This window comes from Protomyctophum bolini, assembly GCF_963924005.1.
Source record: "Protomyctophum bolini genome assembly, chromosome: 7".
In the NCBI taxonomy this organism is placed as follows: Eukaryota; Metazoa; Chordata; class Actinopteri; order Myctophiformes; family Myctophidae; genus Protomyctophum; species Protomyctophum bolini.
In genome coordinates this window covers 47786555-47807077 of record NC_137868.1, presented here as the reverse complement: position 1 = coordinate 47807077, position 20523 = coordinate 47786555, and the positions used below count along the sequence as shown (strand labels likewise).

The 20523-nt window shown below is 38.4% G+C and overlaps 1 protein-coding gene across 1 annotated transcript in view; it reads left to right on the top strand.

Moving 5' to 3' along the window:
* Positions 1–20523, top strand: part of LOC308318312 (uncharacterized protein) — a 30557-nt gene that overhangs the window by 5077 nt on the left and 4957 nt on the right. The window contains exons 2-7 of the mRNA XM_080767815.1: positions 740–841; positions 1343–1451; positions 1794–1847; positions 14587–14622; positions 15189–15378; positions 17011–17153. Coding sequence (XP_080623941.1) covers positions 740–841; positions 1343–1451; positions 1794–1847; positions 14587–14622; positions 15189–15378; positions 17011–17153 — 634 coding nt within the window. The remainder of the gene's footprint in view (positions 1–739; positions 842–1342; positions 1452–1793; positions 1848–14586; positions 14623–15188; positions 15379–17010; positions 17154–20523) is intronic.

Below are 20523 nucleotides of genomic sequence, written 5' to 3'. Positions count from 1 at the left end.
TGTCAACCCCTGGACTGTCTTTGTTGTTCCAATGGATCCAATGTCTCTCAGACCATAACAAAGAAGGGAATTTTAAAGTAGAACAAACACGTTTCCAACAAAAACTTGGCAGAGAAACTAAACTGCCACCTCAAACTGAATCAAACAAACAATATGCCCTGTGTGGCCATGCTCTGGTGTGGCCCAGGTGGAAGAGAAAGAAGCACTGGCAAGGTGGCTCTTTTATAGTGATTGGAGGCACTGGCCAGCTGCTTCCAATCCTTGATTGCCACCACTCTCCAACCAGGTCCCATCACACTGAAGGACAGATTAGCACACACATAAACCCTGCCCTGGGGCCGTCACAAGCTATTATTCAGTCACAAGCTATTATTCAGTCACAAGCTATTATTCAGTCACAAGCTCTTCCTAATACCTTTCATTGGTGTAGTATTTATAAAACACTAACGTAACCCACACAAAGGACGGATTAGCCTTTGGTCCAGTGGGTCCCTTAACTATAAACTGTGTTTTGGGATGCAAAATGCACCCTATTTTAATCTCTGCTACATACATGCGTCTACTCGCACGTCGCAACCGTGTGGTTGCAAGGAGTTGCATGGCGACCCATTGGTTTGGGCTTTACACAGCCTATAAAAAAAAGTGCAATACAATTAACATGTATTATTATTATTGTACATTCCAGGGTAGTAAATACATAAACATTGTGTGCCTGTTCTCTCGTGGCCTCTCGCTGTAGGTGTTTGTGTTGCTGTTCATCTTCGTCAAACGTCAGATCATGAGGTTTGCCGTCAAGTCTCGCAGAGGACCTCACGTTCCCCTCGGGCACAACGGACCCAAGGTAAACAAAATATTAATAATGACCCTACTGTACGTGTCCCATAAATAATAGTCTCGGGTTAACCAGACTGTTGCCTCCGCGATTTCCAAAACGCCTCATCACGCAAGTCTGGGCCGACGTAAAAGAGCTGTCATGAGTTGAACTATAAAGCCGGAAGTTGAGCCTATAGTCCTCGCCACTTCCCGTCTTTTCGTCTTTACAGTCGCGCACATTTATCCTAATATGAATAGAAAACATCTAAGCATAATATATAGCTTGTTGCTTAGCAGAAAAGAATATACAAAAATAATATGCTCTAAAGATATTTTAAAATATATTATTTTCGTGAACGGAAATGGCAGCTTCCGTTACTCAGCTCATGGGGGATGTAGTTCCAGACTCTATACGTAGCATTCGGAAGATTGTGGAATAGTTGGCTGGCTACGCAAGACATAAATAATGACCCTATGTTCCACTACTGTGTGTGTGTGTGTGTGTGCGTGTGCGTGTGCGCGGTCACAGGAGCTCAGACAGGAGATCGACTCCAAACTCACCAAGGTCCAGAGGATCAAGTTTGAGCCCCGTCTGCTGTCGCCTGATGATGACAGGCTGACATCTGGACCACACACTGGTACGGGCACGCACACACACACACACACACACACATACAGTACTACACATGCACGCACATACAAGCACACGCACGCGCACACACTCGGACACATACACACGCGCACGTGCATGCTCACACACTCGGAGACGCACACAAACGTGGTTGGTATCTTGGTTTTAACGATTCCGGTCCGTTAACTATTCCCTCTTAACGGTACGATTGCTTAAACAGTTGGACGGGAAGCCCTTTTTGGGTTGCTGTTGCTGTGAACAGTATATAGCAACATGTATTGTAATACAATAGCAGATCTACAAGCTGTGTGTGTGCGTGTGTGTGTGCGTGTGCGTGCGCCCGTTTCAGGTTGCTATGACTACCTATACAGGATGAGGGCGCTAGATGCCATCAGAGACACTGGTAAGCACGACTTCACATCCACTGCTTGTTAAGCATTATGTTATACTTTAGCCGTTGAAAAATAGCAGATCTACAAGCTCATAGCACGGCACCGAGTGCAGCACTGCGAGCTTGTAGGTCTGCTATTTTTTGAGGAATCGTGAGAATGCGGCACAAATCGAAAATGTGCCTCTAATCTTTGAATATATATATTATTACAGAGTGAACATTTTAACTCAAATCTTTGCTTCTGGAGGTCCCTGGAACAACATATTTTCAGATTGGGGGGGGGGGCGGAGGCATATATTTCATATAGTTTTTGGGGTCCTTGACATGAAATATTGAGCACCACTGATACAGAAACATTTAAAAAATGTTGACGTCAGGCCTAAATGGGTTAACTATATGGAATCGTGCATTTCCTATCCGTCACTCAAAATCCCCATACATGGGAAAGCCCATGGTGACATCATCAGTGATGAAGATCCCTGATGTCATAGTAAATGCCGACCTGTCACGCAAAAGCCCATATTATGGAGATCCTTGATGTGACGTCATCAATATTTACGTTCTCAAAAGGCCCGAAAATTAAGGCCCGGACCTACCTGGGCCCCTCATCAAACCCTGTACACTCAGGGTACTGCCCCACTTAAATCTCCATATATGGAGCTGAACTGTTCTGACATTCCATGTTTATCAGACCTCATCAAACCCTGTACACTCAAGACATGCTCCATAAATGGCCAGTACAGAATTCAATCCAAATAAATGGTAAATGGTGCATTTATATAGTGCCTTTATCCAAGGCGCTTTACAGAGATTGTGCATTACATTCACCCATTCACACACACACATTCATACACCGATGGCAGCGGAAACCATGCAAGGCACCAACCAGCACATCGGGAGCAATTAGGGGTTCAGTGTCTTGCTCAATGACACTTTGAGTCTTCGACACTAACTCTGGGGGAGCCCGGGTTCGAACTGGCAACCTTACCTTGGTTTCCATCCAGCCACTCTACCCCTGAGCCACCACCTCTGTTGATCTGACCCCCCATGCCAAAGCGCCAGCACTAGCCCAACAGTCTGCTGTCACCCAGGTGTATATATGTTGTTCTGACCCCCCCATGCCAAAGCGCCAGCACTCGCCCAGCAATCTGCTGTCACCCAGGTGTATATATATATGTTGATCTGACCCCCCCCCCATGCCAAAGCGCCAGCACTCGCCCAGCAGTCTGCTGTCACCCAGGTGTATATATGTTGATTTGACCCCCCCCCATGCCAAAGTGCCAGCACTCGCCCAGCAGTCTGATGTCACCCAGGCGGATGTGTGCACGCCCTTGGGCGTCTTACTGGTACAGGATAGGAAGGAATGACTGAATCAAGCAACTTAAAAAAGTGTCACAAATTATTAAAATTATGAATGAAACATTTTTAACGTGACTACACGCTGCATAATGTATGTGACCTGTTGAAAACATAGATGTTTGTTATGCAAAACTTCTGGCTCCCAAACGGCAATCTAAAGACACGCCTCTTCGGACTGCACCTTCTTCACCTCGTAGCACTTGACCTATAGCCTCGACGACCTTGGCATGCAGTTGCAGGCTTATGCTTATATTAACTTTTAGAGAACAGACAGATGCTATAGGTGCACAGATTATTATTTTTAATATTATATTGTTTAGACTTATGCTAGGTTATTGATTTAACTATAGGCCTATGTGTTTACCTATAGGTCAGTGGTTCCCAAAGTGGGGCCCGGGGACCCCCAGGGGTACTTGAGGCAGTTCCAGGGGGTCCCCAGCTAAATGATAGTTAGGAACCAATTGGGCCATTTGTGGGTTTGTAACTCTGAGAGTGACACTCACTCACAGAGATACAAACCCACATTTGTACACTCTCAGAGTTAAATTAACATTGTTTTTACGATATAAATTGGGGGTCCCAGAGATTAGGAAATGCCATTAAATGGGGGTCTGTAGTCTAAGGTATATCAAATGAAAATGGTTGAGAATCACCACTAGAGCAGAGAGAAATGTTCTCTTACGGGGGTCCCTGGCATATCTTTTCTAATGCAGGTCCTTGACATGAAAAAGTGTGGGAACCACTGACCTACAGTAAGTCACTCCACTGTGCAGCAGGCTAAATTTTAATACAGCTTATCAAAATATGACTTATTTACATTAAAACAAGTACATTTAAGTTCATTTTTAAAGGTATTTTCCTGTGTATAGTATCTAGTATAAGTATATATTTTTTTAATCAAAGTGAAACTTGACAAATTAACCAAAACATCTGTGTGTCAGAATGATTTGTGAGTGAGAAATCTGCTCCTCCTGTCATTACTGGGGAGAGAGAGCCCCCTACTGGACATGTGTGGTTATGAACTGCTTCAATCAGAACCATTCAACTGTGAAGAGATGGTAGGATCTGTTCATTTACCGTTTCATAATAGGTTCTACAGTGGTGGAAAGTAGATTTACTCAAGAATTGTGCTTTAGTAAATCTCAAAAGTCAAATAATATGGTACTTTTTACTCTTACATTGCAATGATTTGACAGCTCTGGCAGTTGCTTTGCAGCACATAATGGCATTAAACGCCACACCTTTAGCAGCTGCAATTTGAATTATTCCATTATTATGGTGGGACAGACGGAGTTCCATAGGATTTTTAAATATTATTATTACTACTACTACTACTACTACTACTACTACTACTACTAATGTCTAATAATAATAATGCAACTCTTAAGTTGGACACACATGTTCCATGTGTGTCATAGTTTTAATTAGAATGGCACTGAATATAGACAACATTAATATACTGTCTGTACAATACATTGTGCATCACATTGTATTCATGAGACATTAACAGGCCTACTGGTGAACATTAATTTTAATAATCTCTCTATAATCACTCCCAGCTCAAACAGTCCAGTTAAGACAGGAACATTTTGTAAACAACATTAAACAACTCATGTTTGTGCATTTTAAATGTAAGGCTTTTTTCTTTTCTTTTTTTTTTACATGAAAAACAGTCTATTAAACAATATTGTATATATTACCAAATGGTAAATGCCATTAGGCAAGCTTGTCGGCTAGTTTACACTATTCATAAAAAATATATAGTGCTTAAAGTGGTTAAACTATTCCATCGTATAGACAGCTGACATGTTAAGTACAAGAACACTCGGATAATTAGAAAGGATTATCCATTATGGCTTCAGGTCAAACAGCTGCTATAAAATGCCAGCGAATTAACAGGTTACAAAAAAAACAAAACAAATAATTATCTTTACAGATAAACAGTGCTGTATGTCGTCGTTCTAAAGGGCAGAAACCTTGTATTGCCGTGCACGTTTCAGCTTTTAATGCTTTTAATGTTTTTTTTGTAAATGAATGCCATAGATTTTAGAAAAGGAGTGTAGCTGTGAAAATAACACATCTACAAGGAAGCTCAGAACGCACCGCGCCACGCTGTGAGCTTGCAGTTCCGCTAATGTTTGCTATAGAGCGTCGCAGTCCCGCCCGCTTTCATGACGACGTGAGACCCAGAAGGGAATTGCCCCGTTCATTGTCTCCATAGGCTTTTCAAAAAGTATTTATTTAAAGACCTTTTAAGCGTCGTACAAAGCCAACTGGAGTTGTGACAACAAACACAACATTTTGGTCCGAACAAATAATTACAAGGAAGGAAAAAAAACAAAAAAAAGTGTTGTAACCTGCCTGTTTTCTTATTCTTTCTAATAATTTGCTCGGCCCGAAAAATTGCGTTTGTTGTCTTTGTACGAGGCTCAAAAGGTCTTTAAATACTGTAAATACGTTTTGAAATGTCTATGAGGAAAATTAACGGGGAATCATTTCCTGGGCCCTGGTAGGGGGCGGGACTGCGACGCTCTATTGGGTTTTTATCTAGATATTGAACCTAGGAAAGGGAACAACTATAGAAGGAGTTGGGTTATTGTCTGTCTTGTATTATTGTCGGTGTTTTGTGTTGGGATCTTTGAATTTTTTATGTTTCATGTTGTCCTAAGGGGTTGGGTATTGTATATCTTGTATTATTTTTTGTGTTTTGTGTTGTGTCTTTGAATTTTGCATGCTTCATGTGGTACTAGGTGGTTGGGTTATTGTCTGTCTTGTATTATTTTTGGTGTTTTGTGTTGGGATCTTTGAATTTTTTATGTTTCATGTTGTCCAAATGGGGTTGGGTATTGTATATCTTGTATTCTTTTTTGTGTTTTGGGTTGTGTCTTTGAATTTTGCATGATTCATGTGGTACTAATGTGTTTGGGTTATTGTCTGTCTTGTATTATTTTTGGTGTTTTGTGTTGTGACTTTGAATTTTGCATGCTTCATGTGGTACTAATGTGTTTTGGTTATTGTCTGTCTTGTATTATTTTTGGTGTTTTGTGTTGTGTCTTTGATTTTTTTTTATGTTTCATGTTGTCCTAATGGGTTGGGTATTGTATATCTTGTATTATTTTTTTGTGTTTTGTGTTGTGTCTTTGAATTTTGCATGATTCATGTGGTACTAGGTGGTTGGGTTATTGTCTGTCTTGTATTATTTTTGGTGTTTTGTGTTGGGATCTTTGAATTTTTTATGTTTCATGTTGTCCTAAGGGGTTGGGTATTGTATATCTTGTATTATTTTTTGTGTTTTGTGTTGTGTCTTTGAATTTTGCATGCTTCAGGTGGTACTAGGTGGTTGGGTTATTGTCTGTCTTGTATTATTTTTGGTGTTTTGTGTTGGGATCTTTGAATTTTTTATGTTTCATTCAAAATATTATATTAATACAACAGGCCGCCTGTTTGTAATAATATAATATTTTGAATTAGTACCACATGAAGCATGCAAAATTCAAAGACACAACCCAAAACACAAAAAATAATACAAGATATACAATACCCAACCCCATTAGGACAACATGAAACATAAAAAATTCAAAGACACAACACAAAACCCCGAAAAATAATACAAGACAGACAATAACCCAAACACATTAGTACCACATGAAGCATGCATAATTCAAAGACACAACACAAAACACAAAAATAATACAAGATATACAATACCCAACCCCATTAGGACAACATGAAACATAAAAAATTCAAAGTCACAACACAAAACACCAAAAATAATACAAGACAGACAATAACCCAAACACATTAGTACCACATGAAGCATACAAAATTCAAAGACACAGCACAAAACACCACAAATAATACAAGACAGACAATAAACCATACACCTTAGGACAACATGAAACATAAAAAATTCAAAGTCACAACACAAAAGACCAAAAATAATACAAGACAGACAATAACCCAAACACATTAGTACCACATGAATCATGCAAAATTCAAAGACACAACCCAAAACACAAAAAAGAATACAAGATATACAATACCCAACCCCATTTGGACAACATGAAACATAAAAAATTCAAAGATCCCAACACAAAACACCAAAAATAATACAAGACAGACAATAACCCAACCACCTAGTACCACATGAATCATGCAAAATTCAAAGACACAACACAAAACACAAAAAAATAATACAAGATATACAATACCCAACCCATTAGGACAACATGAAACATAAAAAAAAATCAAAGACACAACACAAAACACCAAAAATAATACAAGACAGACAATAACCAAAACACATTAGTACCACATGAAGCATGCAAAATTCAAAGTCACAACACAAAACACCAAAAATAATACAAGACAGACAATAACCCAAACACATTAGTACCACATGAATCATGCAAAATTCAAAGACACAACCCAAAACACAAAAAAGAATACAAGATATACAATACCCAACCCCATTTGGACAACATGAAACATAAAAAATTCAAAGATCCCAACACAAAACACCAAAAATAATACAAGACAGACAATAACCCAACCACCTAGTACCACATGAAGCATGCAAAATTCAAAGACACAACACAAAACACAAAAAATAATACAAGATATACAATACCCAACCCCTTAGGACAACATGAAACATAAAAAATTCAAAGATCCCAACACAAAACACCAAAAATAATACAAGACAGACAATAACCCAACCACCTAGTACCACATGAAGCATGCAAAATTCAAAGACACAACACAAAACACAAAAAATAATACAAGATATACAATACCCAACCCATTAGGACAACATGAAACATAAAAAAAAATCAAAGACACAACACAAAACACCAAAAATAATACAAGACAGACAATAACCAAAACACATTAGTACCACATGAAGCATGCAAAATTCAAAGACACAACACAAAACACAAAAAATAATACAAGATATACAATACCCAACACCATTAGGACAACATGAAACATAAAAAATTCAAAGACACAACACAAAACACCTAAAATAATACAAGACAGACAATAACCCAAACACATTAGTACCACATGAAGCATACAAAATTCAAAGATCCCAACACAAAACACCAAAAATAATACAAGACAGACAATACCCAACCCCATTTGGACAACATGAAACATAAAAAATTCAAAGATCCCCCCACAAAACACCAAAAATAATACAAGACAGACAATAACCCAAACACCTAGTACCACATGAAGCATACAAAATTCAAAGACACAACACAAAACACCAAAAATAATACAAGATATACAATACCCAACCCCATTTGGACAACATGAAACATAAAAAATTCAAAGATCCCAACACAAAACACCAAAAATAATACAAGACAGACAATAACCCAAACACCTAGTACCACATGAAGCATGCAAAATTCAAAGACACAACACAAAACACAAAAAATAATACAAGATATACAATACCCAACCCCATTTGGACAACATGAAACATAAAAAATTCAAAGATCCCAAACACAAAACACCAAAAATAATACAAGACAGACAATAACCCAAACACCTAGTACCACATGAAGCATGCAAAATTCAAAGACACAACACAAAACACAAAAAATAATACTAGATATACAATACCCAACCCCATTAGGACAACATGAAACATAAAAAATTCAAAGTCACAACACAAAACACCGAAAATAATACAAGACAGACAATAACCCAAACACCTAGTACCACATGAAGCATACAAAATTCAAAGACACAACACAAAACACCAAAAATAATACAAGATATACAATACCCAACCCCATTAGGACAACATGAAACATAAAAAATTCAAAGTCACAACACAAAACAACAAAAATAATACAAGACAGACAATAACCCAAACACATTAGTACCACATGAAGCATACAAAATTCAAAGACACAACATAAAACACCAAAAATAATACAAGACAGCCAATACCCAACCCCATTTGGACAACATGAAACATAAAAAATTCAAAGATCCCAACACAAAACACCAAATATAATACAAGACAGACAATAACCCAAACACCTAGTACCACATGAAGCATACAAAATTCAAAGACACAACACAAAACACCAAAAATAATACAAGATATACAATACCCAACCCCATTTGGACAACATGAAACATAAAAAATTCAAAGATCCCAACACAAAACACCGAAAATAATACAAGACAGACAATAACCCAAACACCTAGTACCACATGAAGCATACAAAATTCAAAGACACAACACAAAACACCAAAAATAATACAAGATATACAATACCCAACCCCATTTGGACAACATGAAACATAAAAAATTCAAAGATCCCAACACAAAACACCAAAAATAATACAAGACAGACAATAACCCAAACACCTAATACCACATGAAGCATGCAAAATTCAAAGACACAACACAACACACAATAAATAATACAAGATATACAATACCCAACCCCCTTAGGACAACATGAAACATAAAAAATTCAAAGTCACAACACAAAACAACAAAAATAATACAAGACAGACAATAACCCAAACACATTAGTACCACATGAAGCATACAAAATTCAAAGACACAACACAAAACACCAAAAATAATACAAGACAGCCAATACCCAACCCCATTTGGACAACATGAAACATAAAAAATTCAAAGATCCCAACACAAAACACCAAAAATAATACAAGACAGACAATAACCCAAACACCTAGTACCACATGAAGCATACAAAATTCAAAGACCCAACACAAAACACCAAAAATAATACAAGATATACAATACCCAACCCCATTTGACAACATGAAACATAAAAAATTCAAAGATCCCAACACAAAACACCAAAAATAATACAAGACAGACAATAACCCAAACACCTAGTACCACATGAAGCATACAAAATTCAAAGACACAACACAAAACACCAAAAATAATACAAGATATACAATACCCAACCCCATTTGGACAACATGAAACATAAAAAATTCAAAGATCCCAACACAAAACACCAAAAATAATACAAGACAGACAATAACCCAAACACCTAGTACCACATGAAGCATACAAAATTCAAAGACACAACACAAAACACCAAAAATAATACAAGATATACAATACCCAACCCCATTTGGACAACATGAAACATAAAAAATTCAAAGACACAACACAAAACACCGAAAATAATACAAGACAGACAATAACCCAAACACCTAGTACCACATGAAGCATACAAAATTCAAAGACACAACACAAAACACCAAAAATAATACAAGATATACAATACCCAACCCCATTTGGACAACATGAAACATAAAAAATTCAAAGATCCCAACACAAAACACCAAAAATAATACAAGACAGACAATAACCCAAACACCTAATACCACATGAAGCATGCAAAATTCAAAGACACAACACAACACACAAAAAATAATACAAGATATACAATACCCAACCCCCTTAGGACAACATGAAACATAAAAAATTCAAAGTCACAACACAAAACAACAAAAATAATACAAGACAGACAATAACCCAAACACATTAGTACCACATGAAGCATACAAAATTCAAAGACACAACACAAAACACCAAAAATAATACAAGACAGCCAATACCCAACCCCATTTGGACAACATGAAACATAAAAAATTCAAAGATCCCAACACAAAACACCAAAAATAATACAAGACAGACAATAACCCAAACACCTAGTACCACATGAAGCATACAAAATTCAAAGACCCAACACAAAACACCAAAAATAATACAAGATATACAATACCCAACCCCATTTGACAACATGAAACATAAAAAATTCAAAGATCCCAACACAAAACACCAAAAATAATACAAGACAGACAATAACCCAAACACCTAGTACCACATGAAGCATACAAAATTCAAAGACACAACACAAAACACCAAAAATAATACAAGATATACAATACCCAACCCCATTTGGACAACATGAAACATAAAAAATTCAAAGATCCCAACACAAAACACCAAAAATAATACAAGACAGACAATAACCCAAACACCTAGTACCACATGAAGCATACAAAATTCAAAGACACAACACAAAACACCAAAAATAATACAAGATATACAATACCCAACCCCATTTGGACAACATGAAACATAAAAAATTCAAAGACACAACACAAAACACCGAAAATAATACAAGACAGACAATAACCCAAACACCTAGTACCACATGAAGCATACAAAATTCAAAGACACAACACAAAACACCAAAAATAATACAAGATATACAATACCCAACCCCATTTGGACAACATGAAACATAAAAAAATCAAAGATCCCAACACAAAACACCAAAAATAATACAAGACAGACAATAACCCAAACACCTAATACCACATGAAGCATGCAAAATTCAAAGACACAACACAACACACCAAAAATAATACAAGATATACAATACCCAACCCCATTTGGACAACATGAAACATAAAAAATTCAAAGATCCCAACACAAAACACCAAAAATAATACAAGACAGACAATAACCCAAACACCTAGTACCACATGAAGCATACAAAATTCAAAGACACAACACAAAACACCAAAAATAATACAAGATATACAATACCCAACCCCATTTGGACAACATGAAACATAAAAAATTCAAAGACACAACACAAAACACCGAAAATAATACAAGACAGACAATAACCCAAACACCTAGTACCACATGAAGCATGCAAAATTCAAAGACACAACACAAAACACCAAAAATAATACAAGATATACAATACCCAACCCCATTTGGACAACATGAAACATAAAAAATTCAAAGATCCCAACACAAAACACCAAAAATAATACAAGACAGACAATAACCCAAACACCTAATACCACATGAAGCATGCAAAATTCAAAGACACAACACAACACACAAAAAATAATACAAGATATACAATACCCAACCCCCTTAGGACAACATGAAACATACAAAATTCAAAGATCCCAACACAAAACACCAAAAATAATACAAGACAGACAATACCCAACCCCATTTGGACAACATGAAACATAAAAAATTCAAAGATCCCACCACAAAACACCAAAAATAATACAAGACAGACAATAACCCAAACACCTAGTACCACATGAAGCATACAAAATTCAAAGACACACCACAAAACACCAAAAATAATACAAGATATACAATACCCAACCCCATTTGGACAACATGAAACATAAAAAATTCAAAGATCCCAACACAAAACACCAAAAATAATACAAGACAGACAATAACCCCAACACCTAGTACCACATGAAGCATGCAAAATTCAAAGACACAACACAAAACACAAAAAATAATACACGATATACAATACCCAACCCCATTTGGACAACATGAAACATACAATATTCAACGACACAACACAAAAAATTGAAAAGTATAGAGTTAAAGATCTATAAGGAGACTATTTGGTTACCAACTCTCCATGATTTAGCTGGGGAGGGTCACCTGAACCCTCTCAAAGACCATCGGTAACCCCCGGACCATTGCTTGAAAACATTTGCACTAGGTGACTGAAATCACATCAGGGCATAAATGGTATTACAGTTGTAAATATATATATAGAAATTGACCACTAGGGGGATATCCTTGACTTACACAAGAATTACATTCAAGGACCACTGGTGGTCCCCAGACCAATGATTGAAAAACATTTCCCTAGATGACTGAGATCACATCAGGGCATAAATGGTATTGCAGTTGTAAATATTTATATAGAGATTGAACACTAGGGGGGGTATCATTGATTTTTCACAAGAATTACATTCAAGGACCATTGGTGGTCCCCAGACCATTGATTGAAAAACATTGCCCTAGATGACTGAGATCACATCAGGGCATAAATGGTATTGCAGTGTAAATATTTATATATAGAGATTGACCACTAGGTGGAATCACACACCCACTGTCGATGTATGTAAGGAATTTAAATACTAACTTGATTAATTTATGCATACAATTCACTTCAAAGAGTGGAGCCCCCACCTCTGTGTTTATCTAATTTGCATGTCTGGCACCTGGCATTCCACAAAGGGGGGAGCCCATCCCCCCAACCCACCCCCGCTCTTCATTTAATTTGCATGTCGCACCTGGCACCTGGTTAGAGCCCATCCCCCCCTTGTTTATCTAATTTGCATGTCTGGCACCTGGTTAGAACCCATCCCCCCACCCCACCCCCGCGCTTCATTTAATTTGCATGTCTGGCACCTGGTTAGAACCCATCCCCCCACCCCACCCCCGCGCTTCATTTAATTTGCATGTCTGGCCCATGGCATTCCACAAAGACTGGGAGCCCATCCCCCCACCTCACCCCCAGGGACAAACAAACAAATTTACATTTGTTTGTTTTTCACACCTTCGAGTCAGCATCTCTGCTGGCTTTTGGGGAGGCATGGCACATGAGACGCAGGGAGAGAGAGAGATGAGATCAGCTAATCACACACACATCATGCATTTTATAAATAACTATCATTAGTTTTTATTATTATTTAATTATAAACTATTATATGCTAATTATATTTATGGATATTTATATTTATGGATATTTATTATTTATGATTATGCTAATTATATCTATGGAATTCATGGAATGTTTAATTACTAATTTGCATAATTAATTATGCAAATTATGCATTAATTGCTCACTAGCGCCACTAGTGGTCAGATTTGGTATTGTGCCCCCACACTATAAGACTACTCCCAGTGTCTCTGATGTCATGGGCACTGGGCTCACTAACTTCCTGGACTACAATTCCCATAATGCTTTGGTGCACTGCTCCTCCTTGCGGATAGGGGAAAGGGCTGTCTTGCTGAGAAAACATGTACAGTATAGTCCAAGGACTATTTAATGAGGACAAGAAACGAAGACCGTACGGTGGACTCCATGTTGCTCCCTGGAAGGAAATAAACATGCGCAATGGGCTATATGCAGCCAACACTTCCGCGTTCAGCTTCCTTGGTCTCAATTGCGCACGTTTCTTTCCTTCCAGGGAGCAACATGGAGTCCACCGTACGGTCTCCGCTTCCTAACCTTATTTAATTAACCATGATGTAGTCCAGGAAGTGAGCCCAGTGTCCATGACAGCAGAGACACTGAGCTCACTGCTAAAATCTAAAATATCTAAAACCACATATTATATACATAAAGACCCCCAGGAAAGTTTTCTAAATCTTCTGAATGTCATTAACATGTATTTTTTTTGCAGTTTCCCTTTAAATCAACATATTGCTCAGCGATCCTGTCTATGTTGTTCGAGCATCATTAGCCATTGATATTAATACAACAAAATGGATAATATTGTTTCATCAAATGTTTTCCAGTGCTGAGTAACTTCCTGTCACATGGACACAGTCAAGGTGAATATTAATTTCACATAAATATGTTAATGTGATTTTTATTGTTTGTATCATTTGGTTCCATGTGTTTGTGTAGAAGCAGGGGTGCCCAAAAGGTAGATTGTGATCTACCAGTAGAAAGGCCCACATGACATGGCCCTAGAAATAATATGTAATTTAAGTGCGTGCGTGTGTATAAATAATATACATATATATATGGGGGGGGCATCTTCCACTCCCCCCCCCGGCAATGGATAATATATATAGAGCGTCGCAGACCCGCCCCCTACCAGGGCCCAGGAAATGATTCCCCTTTCATTTTCCGTACAAAGCCAACTCGAGTTGTGAGAAATCATGACAGTAAACACAATGTTTTGGGCCAAACAAAGAATTAGAAAGAAGGAAAAAAACGGCAGGTTACAACACTTTTTTTGTTGTTTTTTATTCTATTATTTGTTTGTTGTCATGATTTCTCACAACTCGAGTTGGCTTTGTACGACGCTTAACATAACTATAAAATAATTAAAATAAGATAATTCAAAATCTTTTAATTTTTATTATTTTTATGTCACAATCCCTTTAAGAAGTGATTGGCTCCTCTCAACCCGTGCTGGCTGGCGTGGGAGGCGTGGCCATCCTCCCATGTCACATCCACCCACCAATCAGCATGCAGAGTTGGGGAACGGTGAAGTGGACCAGAGACTACCAGAGCCTGCTTGTCGTCGCCGTCCAGGCTGGGCGGTACTACCTCAACGAGGACCAGAACCCGGCGTACAAGTACTTGTTTTACTTTAAGGACAACTTTAGTTTTTATCAACCTAGGTTCATGTTTTAGGTTGTTATCAGACAAAGTAAAAGATTGGTGTTAATTTTTCTTCATTTGCTGCTTTCGTTTTAGGGATTTTAGCTGTTTTTGACAGTGGGGGCATTCGAGCATGGGGCTGAATATGTATTTTTTTTACAAAATTCTGTAGTGATTCATTTTTTTATTATTTACTATAGTCCTACTAGACCCCAAGAAATTACATCTGGCCACAAAAGATCACGAGATCTATACTGAATGTGTCAAACTGACATATTTGTGTGGCTTCCCCCCAGTAGGCCTCCTTCACATTCAGTAGATCCTGTGATCCACCTTCACATTCAGTAGATCCTGTGATCTACCTGTCACATTCAGTAGATCCTGTGATCCACCTTCACATTCAGTAGATCCTGTGATCCACCTTCACATTCAGTAGATCCTGTGATCTACCTGTCACATTCAGTAGATCCTGTGATCCACCTTCACATTCAGTAGATCCTGTGATCCACCTTCACATTCAGTAGATCCTGTGATCCACCTTCACATTCAGTAGATCCTGTGATCTACCTGTCACATTCAGTAGATCCTGTGATCCACCTTCACATTCAGTAGATCCTGTGATCCACCTTCACATTCAGTAGATCCTGTGATCCACCTTCACATTCAGTAGATCCTGTGATCAACCTTCACATTCAGTAGATCCTGTGATCTTTTGTGGCCAGATGTAATTTCCTGGGGTCTAGTAGGACTATAGTAAATAATAAAAAAATAAATCACCATAATATTTTGTAAAATAATACAAATTTAGCCCCATGCTCGAATGCCACCACCCCCCTGTCAAAAAAATTAACACTCATCTTTTACTTTCTCTAATAACAACCTAAAATATGAACCTTGGTTGAAAAAAACTAAAGTTGTCCTTTAAGTTAAAGTATACCAATTGCAATTTAGAACTAGCCTACTTCGTTACAAGTAGGAATGTACCGATATACTTTTTTCCTTTCCGATCCGATCCTGATACCACAATTAATAATGAAAAAGAAAAGATATCTTACATTGTATTTTGAAGTTCACCGACCGGGAATAGTGTTTATAACTAATCTAGCTATATATCTGGTGTTGTGTTTATAGCTACTGTATCTAGCTATATATCTGGTGTTGTGTTTATAGCTATCTAGCTAGTAGTTATATATCTGGTGTTGTTTTTATAGCTACTGTATCTAGCTATATATCTGGTGTTGTGCACTTGCAGTTTGGGGCAACTCCAAAGCAAACTCCACATGCCCCAATATTTTATTTACCTGCCCTATACCCCCATGTCGGATCGCTGGTTAGACTGGCATATTTGCTGATACCGATATGACCCAATATGACCAAATAAGGGTGTTGCAACGCATTGAGAGCTTGTAGATCGGCTATTTCCAAATGGCCAAAATGTGTTGAAGTGGTTGTTTTCTAATCAAAATTTAAATCTCCAAAGTAACTAGTAACTAAAGTTAGAAGTAAAAGTAGAAGTAAAAGTACCGGAAATTGGAAAGTACAAATACCTCAAAATTGTACTTAAAAGTACAGTATACTTACTTATAGTTGCTTTCCACCATTGACAGGCAGAGAGCGACCCTGTTCCTGTCGGAGCTGTCCGGGGGTGTAATTTCCTTGAAGCTGTCCAGGGTCAGGCTGTCGGACCAGGGAACCTACCGCTGCTCGGTGCCAGAGATGGGCATGGGCGCTGACATCCAGCTCCACGTTGGTAAGACCTGTTCTTTGTTATCGAAATAATGTTTTTTATTTTATTCTTTAAGACGGTGGGTTTTCAACAAGGCCCATTATGTATTCGGCTTTTGAGCCACAAACTTTTGAGCCACAAACTTTTGAGCCACTAACCCATTTGATGAGGTTTAGCCTCTCAGACCCATTTGATGAGGTTTAGCCTCTCAGACCCATTTGAGCCATGGAACCTTCATTTGAGATTTGAGTTCAAAATGTTCACTCTGAAACAATATATTTCTATAAGATTTGAGCCACATTTTCAAGATATTTAAAAAATAGCAGATCAAGCTTGTAGATCTGATATTTTTAAATAGTCTAAAGCATAACATAATGCTAAAAACACCTGGAAGACGGCCGTCTTTCAAAGTCTTATCAAACACGGAGCGGTAGAACAGGGGGGGGGGGGGGGGTCACTGCAGACAGTCACTGCAGACAGACAAGACAGTCAGTGCAGTCAGTCACTGCAGACAGTCACTGCAGACAGTCAGTCAGTCACTGCAGACAGTCAGTCAGTCACTGCAGACAGTCACTGCAGCAGACAGTCACGGAATAGGAAAGAGGCTCCGTTCGGAACGTAAATTATTTAATTGTAAAGTAAAGTATAGTTTGGTCATGGGGCATGGTGGCACAGTTGGTAGTGCTGTCGCCTCACAGCTAGAAGGTCCTGGGTTCGATTCCCGCTGGGGACGCTGTGGGCACTGGCGGCGTGTTCCCTCCTCCGCGTCATCAGTGCCCATACCCGAGGCGGGGGTTGGCGAAAGGGCCTTTCTGTGTGGAGTTTGCATGTTCTCCCCGTGTCCCCTAGGGTAGATACCCTCACAAAAACATGCCGTAATCCTGGTCTCTAAAACTACCTCCCCCTGGCCAGCCGGGGCGCCTGATGGAGGGGAAAGAAACTGGTCGGAATAACGTGTCCCTTCCACGCGCTACGTCCGGCCGGGGAAATTCCCCTCTGTCAGGTGAAAAGAAGCAGCTTGGACTCCTCATGCATAGAAGGAGGCATGAGGTCAGTCCGCTGCCCCCCCAGGTTGGCAGAGGAAGTGTAGCGCCCAGGATTACATTAGACAATTGGCACTGGGTGAAAAAGAAAAACTGGGTTACAAAATCGTGGGATAAAAAAATATATAAAAAAAAAAAAAAAAAAGTATAGTTTGGTCTGGTCCAGTAAGCAATTCAACAGGAAAATATAATCCCTGGCCGTCGTGGCAGAACGGAACAAAGCAAACGTTATAATTCGAGGTGCATTTTGTCATTCACTCCTAACACAGAAACTACAGTATAGGCTACAGTATCCACATATCCATATCAAAAGAGCTTTGCATGTGCAACCAAGTGTAGCAAAGGATTTACTTTTATAGCTATGACTACGCCACCTTGAGATCGTTCAAGGAATTATCTGAATAGACCAGTAAACTGGGTTCCCCAACAAATGCAAGTTCATTTATGGATTTAAGGACTTGAGACAAAGTTCCAAAAACAGGAATTTATTAAGATTAACCACACAAGGGTTAAAACACTACATGTACACAGTATATTTATTAGAAATACAGTTAAAACTACCAATATATTGTAGAATATTAAAATACAGTTCCATACAACCCCAGAGATAAAGTTAAACAGACAAGCAATGGCAATCACTGAGCACAATAAGTATAGCCAGAGTCAACTGGCCAGTGGGCGACAACACTTCTACAGGGGCAGCTAGCTAAAGTGGTAGAGGGGTAGGTTAGCTCACTATGCCCAGCCAACCACACAGCAATCACACATACACAGCACACAGAAAGAAGAAGCGCCACCATGAAAAGAGGTGCACGCACACACGCCAATATTGCAAACCTTTGGGGCTGTGGACTACAGTGAAACCTAGTGAAACCCCCTGTAGCAGTCAGTTGCACCACTCGGCTCTGTTGAACTCAGTTAACGCGTGTGGGGGAGAAACAAAATAAAACAGATAAACAAAAGGAAATAGCTCAATACTCAAAAGAAACAATAATTTGATTGATTATTTTATTAGACAATATATTATGCAAAAACAGTACATGGTACAGTCAATAAAGCACATTTTATCCAAAAGGATGGCACCGAAAAAAGTCCTTGCGGTCTTGTTTCCATTCGGGTCCCAATGCATTCATTCATAATACAGTGATGAGTAATCGAGGATACCTCACAACACATGAAAGTTATTTACAGGTGTACCAACAAATCTAAATAAATCTAAATACCAAATAAATCGCTCGGAGGGGGGGGGTATAGGGAGTTGGGCAGTCATCTTCTCTCCTTTTGACCAGCTGATATTGATAGGTGATTTTTCAGACCTGTTTTAAAGGAAGCCAGTGATAAATGATGATAAATGATAAAATCAACCTAAACAAAGTAGCAGTGGCTATAGATCTAAGGGCAGGATATAACAAACATTTAGTACATTAGACTATACAACAAATAAAGTATCTCATCAAGTCAAAAATATGAAAAAATATGACTATTGACATACAAATAAAGGTGTATGTCAATCATGTAACATGTAAGGATAAAATGACTTAGGCCAATATCTGAACATGCCATTTTAACTTATCATTGAGATTATTATTATTATGATCATAGTAATTTAAATGTAAAGACGGCTATTATGACTATTATTTGTAAAGTTGCCACTGCTCCAAAACCTAGAGCTAATCATTTTGGGCATATAAACAATATGTTGAGGGATAAAGGTAGGTCTGATTGTACCATGTTGGCCATGCCCAAGTCATGTATAGGCCTACTGTCCTAATATCTAATGTTAATGTAGCAGAGATGTAGGGATCAGTTCTCTCAAAATACAAACCATGTTTGGAGTGATTCATTCATTGACGTTTTGATATGTTTACTAAAAGATCAAGAGCACATACACTTTTTGGAACCTCTCAATAATGACAGCCAGCAGCTATGATTCCAGGGGGTCTATTAACCACTTCCGTTTTACAATGGGGTAATACATAAATTGGCCTATATTGGCCTCACTCTGCGCACAATGGTATTATAGAAGCCTTATCGTCCCGTGTTGAACGCACACACGTATGGCATACGGCGTTCCTGAATATTTTAGCATTGTGGGAGTGTCCATATGTTAATTATTTTCGCTTTGCGCAATTTGCTATTCAGCCCCTTGACCTACAAACACTCAGCGCATAACGATTAGACGTGGGTCTGTCCACCTCATAAACGCAAAAAGCAATGTTTGATTTTACACTTGAGCGGCTCTGGGAGGGTTGCCAAGTCTGTTTATTATAAGCGGCTTATTTTTCTGTAAAGTTGCTTGTAAATATTGGTAGTTGTGGTTGCTTTTCTTGTTTCTAAAGTGGTTATTTGAG